The 11,160-nt window shown below is 26.2% G+C and overlaps 1 protein-coding gene across 1 annotated transcript; it reads right to left on the minus strand.

The window, feature by feature from the left end:
- Positions 1 to 266: 266 nt before the first annotated feature.
- On the minus strand, positions 267 to 8,263 carry LOC112703353 (GDSL esterase/lipase At2g04570). The gene is made up of 3 exons (XM_025754771.3): positions 7,811 to 8,263; positions 949 to 1,438; positions 267 to 674 (listed from the first exon to the last, which is right to left on the minus strand). Exons 1-3 carry the CDS (start codon positions 8,192 to 8,194, stop codon positions 478 to 480), a joined length of 1,071 nt encoding a protein of 356 aa, XP_025610556.1. The 5' UTR covers positions 8,195 to 8,263; the 3' UTR covers positions 267 to 477.
- Positions 8,264 to 11,160: the final 2,897 nt, after the last annotated feature.

Below are 11,160 nucleotides of genomic sequence, written 5' to 3' on the forward strand. Positions count from 1 at the left end.
AGTCTATAATATACTAAAAAAACTTCAAATTATTATTATTTCATAAAATTAATATTATTTTTTTATCTTGTGTAAATTTGAGAAATTCTGTCAAAAACAATAATGATTTAGCAACAGTTTAACATGCTATGTGTTTTTTTTTTTTTTCTTGGCTGAAATGATAGTAGCAATGGATCGGAGGTATTATAGAAGATGAAAAAAAACGAGGTTGAAAATTATAGGAAAAAAAATTATAAATTTTTCATAACTTTTAATGGAAATCAATATAAATTTAATATTTAGATACTCTTGTTAAATACAACTCATCTTTATGCGGATGTAAAATGAGTTTAATTTTTTCATAGATAATTTTATCGATATCTTCATCCTTTATTAGTAGCAATATTCAAAATTATTACATAGCCAAACCTAAAAATGAAGTAACTTCGTGATGACATAAGGCTTTATAAAGATTCGCTTGGTACTGTATGTAGTTATTTAATGCAAGAATTGAGCTAAAGCGTTCTTCACGACGTAGTTTGCAATGATGCTGTTTGTCCTCTCAGTTGGATGAAAAGAGTCCCAAAACACAAATTTAGAAGCATCCATGCAACTGAAGCTACTTGCCCTGCTGCATGCATATCCCATCTCAAACATTCCAGTAGCACAACATGCCATTGACGCCACCTGAAACCCTGTTCAACAATTTATTATTTAAATTTACACATACGTTAATTAAAAGAAAAATATAATATGTTTTTCCACATCACATATTAATGTGTAAATATATTTATGTGAATATGGATAAAATATCATGTATGAAAATACCAATATAAAAAGTCTACGTTTAGAACACAATACGTTTATAGCCAAGTAACAGCTAATAAGTATTAACATGTTTGATCATTGGATGTAACATCTTACACGTAATATGCATAGAATAATTATAGGTGGAAAAGTTTAACTTACCATATTGGGCAGGCTTTTGAACAATATGCAACAAAATATCATATGGATTAGAAAATACCAATCTGATCCCAGGGAGGTCCTTATTGAGCTTATTTGTTAACATGCTGAGCTTATTATTAAACTCCAATGCTATGTTATTGTAATTGGAGACACAATCATTCCCATCAACAAAATTTGTGGTTCTCTCCAATGGCAAACACCCCATGGGGGGAATGCCCCCAAGAGATATCTTCCTTGCACCAAGACTATAGAGTTTCTTGATAAAATTCTCAGCAATTCCGGCCAAAAAATTTTGATACTCGCTTGGTGTGTATTCAGATGCTCTGCCAGAGAACGCATAATAGTTCTCTAGGAAGTCGTTTGTTCCTAGACTTGTCATGTGCAATGACTTGCCTATGCTTTCTTTTGCCTTGCTCTCTCCAACATAGGCTTTAAGTTTTTTTTGGTATTCCTCGTAGTACTCCAACTGCCTCCATAGTGGTATCACAGACTGCAATAGAATATTGAAATTAATTCATACTCCTTACTTAATCACATTCTATCTTATCTATGCTTGAATGAAGAATAAGAATAAATCGACTCAATAATACTTCAAACTTGATATGTATTAATGTATATATAACATTTTTAGTTATACCTATTATTAAACGCTCATTTAAAGATCAAATAAAAAAATGTTATTTAAAATAAAGGTCAAAATACAATGGTTAAAAAATTATTATTGAATTAGTCGGTCAAATTAGTCGAACTATAAACTGCTAAAAAATACGATTTAATTTGATACAGAAATCGATCAATAAAAAAATTGAATATGAACCGAAAGATCAGAAAAAATTGGTGGGTCAGATTTAAACTAAAAACTGACCGATTTTTAAAATTTGTCAAAAAAAATATCGATTTGGATCTCCTTAAAGAAAAGGACCAGAAATCGAAAAAAAGAACGAAAAGTAGAAACATAATCTCAATGAAAAGGATCAGAGATTTGAGGAGGAGGAGAAAAGTGAAAAAAAATCAACAGATAAAACAAGGAGCAGAACAAGAGAGAAATCAGCGACGGAAATTGGAATGGCACGACAAATAAAAATGTGTCATAGTGTGAATGTGTTATTTAATTGTACGATGTTTGGAAACCTTAGATTTCAATTCTCATCGAAATTGAATTCAATTTTAATGTTTGAAACAAAAATAATTAAATTACCTTAGATAGAATTTAATTTAATTCTGTTATTTTTTCTCAAAATTAATTCCAATCTAAATAAGTTCGATTTAGAATTTCATTTTATTGAAATTTCACTTAAAATTTTAAATGTTTAAAATATTTTTATGATTTAATTATTTTTTTAAATTTTTTTTATTTACTTTCTCTCGATACCTCTCATCTTTTAATACACATTTTTTCTTCTCTCACCATCTTTATTTCTTTCTTTTCCATCAACTCACTTAATATTATATATATATATATATATATATATATATATATATTTTTAAATTCTGCTGTATAAATCTAAAGAAATATATACACGTATAAATTTTATATGTTTAATTTAGATTAACGATATCAAGCATTTGCAACTCTTCTATGTCTGAACATTTCAAGTGAAGTTGTATCAAGCATGACACTCACAAGTCACAAGTTAGGATATATAATTTTATATGTTTAACTTATATAATTTTATTCTAATTTAATAACAATAATTAATTGCTATAATTTGTTGTTAATAACTAACCTTTTTTTACCTATTATGTCAATAGACTACTTAACAAGTTAGTTCTTGATAATTCATATTTATTTTTTGTTTTTGATTTATGTTGGAATCAATTATGAAGAACTATTTAATTTTTGTAATTAATAACAATTTTTTTAAATTTAATATTTTTAGATTAATCCAATTTTTTATTTTTTTAAAAGAGATGGACAAATTTTAGTTGAAAAAAATTTAGTTAAAAAAATATAATTTTTTAAATTATTTTATATAATTTAATAAATAAGGATATTTATTATATAAATATAATGTTATATTAATAAAAGATAAAGTTATCTACTGTAAAATTTTAACTCATTTGATAAATATTTCAAATACTGAAATTTAATTCAATTCTATAATTTTACTAATTTATTTTAAATACTAGAATTCAATTCAATTTTATACTATTAAATATTTTTAAACAGGCTGTTAGGATTTTAATAAAGATATAGATTATTAAAATTTAGGCCTAATTAATCTTTTTCTTTTCTTACTGAGATTTATTTTTTTCTAATATCTATTGAGTTCAATAATACCAAAAACATACTAACAAAAAAACTAATACCAAAAAAAAAATATTTACTTCAATTTCTTTTTCACTTTTAACATAAGTTATACTCATTTAAAATATTAATATAATATAATATGTATAATCTAAATAAATATATGTTGAAATATATGTGTTTGAAAGAAAAAATAATTTTGTAATCACTAAAACTTCTAAATTCATAATTAATTTAATCCTAATTAAAAGATGAATTGATCAAAAATTTTCGTCCAATAATTATAATTATAATATGACACTAATATAAAAACTTTATTTAAAAGATTAAAACTTAACATATTAATTAATGTAATAAAAGTATAATTTGATTATTTGTATTTATTTTTTATGTTTATTTACTATTTTATATATTATATTATGAATTTATTATTATAATTCAATTATATCAATTAAACCATAGTTAAATTAGTATACCAATCATAAAAACGGTTTAATAGTCAATTTAGTTTTTAGAACTTTAGTCAATAGTCTAATATTTTTAGCCTAGTAATTTAGTATTATATTTTTAGTCAATATTTTTAAATATTACTAACTAATTATTGACAAAAATAATAAACTGTATTACTATATATGTTATAATTCTATACATTTATTTTCACATATATTTCTTTTTCTAATGTATAAAAGAATTAAAGTGACAATTAATTCGAAACTAAAAGAGTAATTATCGTGCTAACATTTACTTATAGAAAAGAGGCATTTTATTGATTTGATGAAAAAAATAATTGTATAGACAAAACTCAATATTTAAAATTTTAAATTTCATGAATGATGAAATTGGATGGGACTTGGAGTCCGATATTTTTTTTTCAATTTTGGATGGAATCTCAGCTTTTTTTTTTAACATAAAATAATTTACTTGTCAATATATATTTTATAACGGGTATGTAAATAATAAATCTTGTAGAAACTATTTAAAATGTTAAATAGTTTAAAGGACACTAAGCAACATGTTTGTTTATATATATATATTGTGTGTGTTTGTGTGCGCGCACGAGCACGTGATAAAGTATTATTTTATTTTCTAATATTTATATTAAGTTTTAATTTTGTTTTTAATATTTATAATATTTAACTTTTGTCTTAAATATTTTATTTTTTTATTTTTGTCATATGTTCAAAATTAAATAATTTTAAAAAAATATTAGTTATTTTTTATTATTATTATTTTCTTCTTTCTTTTGTTCTTCTACTATTTTTATCCCAAATCAGAACTATTACTAATGATCACTATTTTTTTCCATTATTTAAAAGAAAATTATAAAGGAGAAAAAAGTTATTTTTGGATAAAAAATTAATTTTAATTGAAAAACTAAAATAAAATAAAATAAGATATTTAAATAAAAATATAACATTTTAAATATTAGAGATAAAATTAAAATTTAGTTTAAATATTAAAGACTAAAATTAACTACTTGCATTTATAAAAGAAATTTTGTATACTATGTTGATATTTACATAAAGTTAAGTCCTAAAATGTTTTCTGAAATTAATTGCATATACTAAAATAGTCTTTAAAATTTTAATTAAATCAATTAAGTTTTCAAAACTGGTAAAATAGTACCACGTTACTCTCTAACAATGTGATGAGTTATTTAACGAAAATAATAATAGACTAACATACTCACACAATACACAACAGGACAATAAAGCCGGTCTGCAACCCCGGTACTTAAGAGGCACATCATTGCCATACACAACCTCGTGTTTATTGATGTTCCTAACGTTGTCAAACAAATTTTAAATTATTTATTGCATTTTTTTGGTGACTCAATTATTTATTGCATTTGATTCATTATAATTTCAGCTTTAATATTGTAAATTAAACAATATTGTATAATAATACTTTACATTTATTTATTGAGATTTTATATACAAAAAATATATAATTTATATCTATATTTACTAAAATTTATATACATAAATTAATATAATTTATATTCATATTTTTCAAAATTTATATACATAATTAATAAAATTTAATTATTAAAGATATTTTAATATTAATACTAATTAAATAATAACAAAAAAAATTAAAAATTATTGACCTTTAAAATGTCTCTTTTAAATATATTCTAATTATATTTTGGGAGTTAAAGCTATTCACGAAAAAATCGACTTGTCCTATCATATTATATGAAGGTAATTCTCAATGCATGGTATCATTGAATAATATTAACATATAGACCATTCAGATAAAGATGTTTAACACGTCTTTTTTTAAAGATATTTTTTAGTAACTAAAATTTAACACATATAATCGATTAAACTAAGTTATTTTTGTTAAAATTAGGCTATACAAATTAATTTGACCAAAAAAATACTGAATTAAATTTTGAATTTGTCTAAATTAATAATATTTTTTATAAAAAATGATTACAATACCCTTATTATAAAAAAATGACTAAAATACTCTTATTATATATTTTAATTTTGTGAATCTTAAATTCTAGCCATTTACTTCTCTGCCATTATAAGATTAAGATTTAGAGTTTTCAAAATTTATATATATATATATATATATATATATATATATATATATATATATATAAGAGTATTTTAGTCATTTTTCATAATAAGGTATTGTAATTATTTTCTATAAAAAATAATATTAATTTAGACCAATTCAAGATTTGATTTATTATTTTTTCGGTTAAATTAATTTGTCTAACCTAATTTTGACAAAAATAACATAGCTTAATCGATTATATGTGTTAGATTTTAATTAATAGAAAATATCTTTAAAAAAAGACATTTTAAACGTCTTTATCTGAGTGACTCCCTTAAAATATTAGTAGTTAAATTGAAACCGAATGACTTGATATTTCATTTTTTTGCAATAAATTATATAAAAATATTTTTAAAAGTATGTAAAATATTTTTATATAATAAAAATGGTATATTTTACAATATATTTTTATATAATTTATGAACAAGAATACATACTTATTATAGTCCCATTTGTTTTCTTTTTTGTTTTTTTTTTAATGAAAAACGTATTGGTGTGTTAAAGGCAATCCCATTAAAAGTGGTACATTTTAATATTTTGTTTTTGTTCAAAACAAAATAATAAATATACTTTTTGTTTTTAACGTTTATATTGAAAAACGGGAGAATTTTAAATATAATTGATGAAATGGATTTAAAATATTAAAAATAAAACTAAAGCTTTCTAAAATTGTTAGAGAAAAAATTAAAGTATATTTTACCTTTATAAAACTCATTCTTTCTTTTTATTTTTTTCGTTTCTTTTTTTTTTTTTTTATCACTGGTTTCTTTAAAATAGCATTATGTGGTGTACAAAAGACTAAACAAATAAAACTAGCATCATGTGATGTCTAAATTTAAATAGTGATTTTTTCGGTTAGCAACATCAACTCTGTACTCATCCCATGTGAGACATGCTTCTACCAACGAAAGAAGGGACAAAAATACGTATCACCTAAATCCACAAAATCATTTTCATGAATTAATTATTTTATCATAATGGGCTTGTACTACTGGAAGTAAATTTGCTTTTGAAAAATATCACATTCTAATTCCATATTCAAACTTTTTTGCTATGTATCAACCATAACGAATTAACTAGCAAACAGATCAAAATAAAAAATATCAAACATATAAATGAGGGAGGCATTCTTCGCGGCATCTAAATAGTTAATGGTGTAACTGAAACTTTAATTTTTAATTAAAAATTTGAAAACAAATATTTAAATTAGCTTCTAAAAAATTTTAAATACAATATTTTGGTCCTTCAATAAAATTTTATTATTTTAGAAGTCTCCGAAAAATATTCTCATAAAAGATATTGATACTTTCTTTGCTTTTAATAAAATTTTTAATATACATGTTAAATAAATAAATTTTTAACTAATTTTATTATAAACAATTAAATTTCAAAAAATAATTATCAGAACACAAATTTATGTTCTTATCTAGACACAAATCCATTTGAAAACGACTAAAGTATTTTAAAATTTCTTAATAATGAGGTTAGGTATTTACTAAAAATTTAATTTGTTTGTGAAGTTTGACGAGAGTTTAGCAAAGTGGTATCTTATATATATTGGTCGCATATACGAAAAATATTTTCAAAATTTCAATTGTCCCGATTACAATTCTGATATTGAAAAAGTGCACTAAGTTAGTTTTTCAACCTTCAACTATTTTTCATCAAGTAGTGACTCGTTACATTATTAAAGATTAATGTGGTGCATTTTTATTCGTTTCAAGATATAATTAACGCAATTGACATCACAGAAACTATTTTAGTACACCCAACTAACCTCGGGAACTATTTGGAATTTAACTCCATCATGGTACGTGTTTTATTTGATCAGTTAGTTTACCATTGCTACAAAACCAACCACCTGTGATTCTGTTATTAAACCTTATTTGAACTATAATATATATGATCACAGCTTTTGCTAGATAACCGTTAGTAGTGTTTTCTAGATAAGGAGAAAATAATAACATTTTTTGAATAACTTAAGTAAAACCAGTAACTAACAATTTATTTGAATAACAAGGCATTACATAAAGTGTTAATTACCAGCACATTGGAAGTAGCATTGTCATAGCCAGTAGCAGCGGAAGCAAAAGAGACTCCACTGGCAAAGTCTGAGATCTTATACTTGGGATCCAGGTATGCTGGTATATATGGCTTTATCCCAAATGCTTCAGATATGAAATCTGTCGCTATTCTGCCATTGCTGAACCTCCCAGTTGGCTTGCCTCCCAGAAAGTCACGGCCGTACGGCTGGAAATTGCTCCGTGCAACGGTTGGTATGAAATTGTTGTTTCCGGCGTCAACAGACGAATCACCGAAGACAATGATGGCCGGAACCTTTTTAGCAGTAGCTCTGGTGATAAATGAGAGCAACAGGAAGATGCACAAAATAGGTGTGCGTTGCAGCTTCTTTCTAGGCACTTCCATTGTGTGTTTGCTTAAGGTAACTTTGAGTGAGCTCTCAGTTGGTAGCTTGTGTCCAATAAATAGTGGTCTGATTGGAATATTAATGGAACTCTGATTTTTAGGTGAGGAAGTTGTTGGGATTCATAATATTTGATTGACATCTATCTATGGCAAGAGTTATGATCCTCTTTTTAAGTGATGCTTTATTGGCACATTTTGTTTCAACAACCGGAAGTTTAATTTGTACTGTTATCATACATCATGAAAATGAGAATGAGAATGAATTGATATTTTATTTGAGTAGAGTAAGAAAAATGCAACAAAAAGTTTTAGTGGGCGAATAAAAATGATTTTGAAAGATGAAAATGACAAAAGGAAAATTTTAAAAATTAAGATAATATTAGGTTAATAAAAATGACCAAATATTATGTTTTCATTTAGCCTTAAATGAACTTGAAGAGTGGAAAATGTGACTTTAACGTAGAACTGCCGGAAAAAAAATTATAAATTAGTATACCGAAACGCTATCTGTACGCTATTCATGTATATATTTAATGCACTCTTAATAGTAATTATATTATAGAGTAAATGTTCGAAATCATACTTAAAAAATCATTCATTTTTTAAATTAGTTTTCAAAAGATTTTCTAATCAAATTCATGTTATAAAAATTTTAAATTTATCATATTAGTCCTTCCGTCATTTTTGTTGCAAACAACATCAAAATTTACTGATATAATATGTTAAGTGATACCACACTGAACACAACATACATTTGACACTCTTAATTAGTTGTTGTTGATTGAAAATAATTAAAATCAAAGAAAGGAGTTATTTGAGAATTAGTAAGTTGGTTCTCGAATGGAAATTTACATCGAGAAGGTCTTGTGATTGGAGATATCGAGTAAAAGTCTGATTAGCATAACGGGCTAATAAATTGATTGAAGAAGTAGATTGAAGCTCTCGAGATTCGAAAATTGTTTTCCAAGACGTTATATGATCAAGCAAAAGAAGCAGGACTAGTTACACATATTTTCAGAAGGCTCGAAAATACAAGGGTTAGAACTATGCTTCAGAAATTATTCTCGATCACTCACATCCTAGTGACTTTCTGAGTATGCTTCGAGTCAATTTTCTGTGGGGTTCCTTCCATTCCTTTTCGTTTACTTTTTCTGCAAACTTTACTTTTCTTGCAAGTTTTGTCTTTCAAGCAACATTTACTTTACTTATTCAATTTTATGTTTCGAAACCTTTATTTTCCATGTCAAAAGTCCTTTGATTCGATCGGAGGCATTTTATTGTTTTTCTTTAAATTCAATGCAATTCATATCAATTTCAGGCAATTTATTTTCGAAGTCTTTATTTATGTTTTCACATTTTCTCGAATATTGTCTAATTAAGGGGTCCTTAATGCACTTTTAGAAAACTGGTACTCACAAAGAGGAGTAGGTTTCACTCCCAAACTATTAGATATCGAATCACCATCGATTTGCTAAAAATCGACAATACAAATTGGTATGCCTGATAGGACAGTTTGAAGTTAAGTGTGTCAAATGATCTTATGTAGCCATAGTGAAAGCAATTAAGAAGTTGAAGGATTGTATACATGGCGGAAGAAGTTTCAAATGTTAATAGTGGTTCATCCACAAATGACAGTGCACCGGTAGTTGTACAACCTTCGGATGTTACTTCACGTTCGGAAAGTGTGGTTGTAAGTTAAACTGTGGCAGTTACTAATGTGCAAGCTGGAAATAATGGGCGTAATACTCGCCCACGTGGTAATTCAACACCAATACAGCCCCAAGTAACAGTTGGTTGGCCTCCTTATGACCTTCCTCCAGGTTATACGCCACCAGTAAGTGGCTTTGGCCCTCCAATCCGATTTGGAGGTGCAAGTGGAGTAAATAATGTTTAGATTTTACAACAACATCCCGAGTATTCTCGAGATTATAATGTGAGTTCTACATCGAATGCTTCTAATTCAATAGCAACATTTCAACAACATGTAGAAGAAAGTCATCATGATTTAGTCAATTTATTGACTCAACAAATGACTATAATTCTAAATCCCATGATTGCTGATCACGAAACAAAGTTTGATTGTCTTGTGAGGCAAGTCAAGCGAATTTCTTGAATCATTGATTATGATGAAAAGGAAAGGCAGAATGCAAGGGAAAATGATGAGGGTTTTGAAAATATATTTCAAAATGAACTTGATGCTTTTAGGGGCAGAGAAAACCCTCAGTTAGTTCCTCGTGGTTAAAATGCAGATGACGTCTTAGCTCGATTACGTGTTAATCAAGTTGGTGAGCGTTATCAGGTCACAAGAATTATGGAAGATGTCCTTAATAGGGTCAGATTTAATATAGGGTTCATGAATTGACCCCATTTTGTGTCACCTTTTCCTCATAACATTCAAATGGCTGAAGTGCCAAGAAGAATAAAAAATCCCAAAATAGTTACAAAGTTTGCAGGAGAAGCTGGGGAATCGACTATTGAACATGTTGCTTGATATTTGGTTGAGATTAGAAATTTAGCCAATGATGAAAATTTGAAAATGAAGTTTTTCCCTTCTTCGTTGACAAAGAATGCATTTACTTGATTTTCGAATCTTAGACCAAATTCGATAACAACATGGGCTCAGTTAGAAAATACCTTTCATGCCCAATTTTACCGAGGAGAACTGAGTGTAGAAGTTACTGATCTAGTGGCTTTGAGACGAGAAGATGGTGAAACCATCGATGATTATATAATTCATTTTTAAAACGTTATGAGTAGCTGCTATGTGTCTCTTCCTGAAAGTGAAGTGGTAAAAATAGCGGTTATGGGGTTAGAATTTTATATGGGTCGAAATTTTCTTAATACCTGACTTGGCTCATTTGGCTGAGAGAGTTCGTCAGGTTGAAATTCTAAAGAAATAAAAAGAGAAATATAAGAATGATGAAAGGAGGTTGAAGAATAAATCTTTTTCTCGAAAAGAGAAAGTC

Source organism: Arachis hypogaea, chromosome 7 (genome assembly GCF_003086295.3).
Source record: "Arachis hypogaea cultivar Tifrunner chromosome 7, arahy.Tifrunner.gnm2.J5K5, whole genome shotgun sequence".
Lineage (NCBI taxonomy): Eukaryota > Viridiplantae > Streptophyta > Magnoliopsida > Fabales > Fabaceae > Arachis > Arachis hypogaea.

Coding starts and splice junctions, on each gene's coding strand:
- LOC112703353 (XM_025754771.3), bottom strand. CDS start 8,194: ATGGAAGTGCCTAGAAAGAAGCTGCAACGCACACCTATTTTGTGCATC. Junction 1,439..7,810: donor ATGCTACTTCCAATGTGCTG/GTAATTAACACT, acceptor ATTCTATTGCAG/TCTGTGATACCACTATGGAG. Junction 675..948: donor TCAAAAGCCTGCCCAATATG/GTAAGTTAAACT, acceptor ATTGTTGAACAG/GGTTTCAGGTGGCGTCAATG.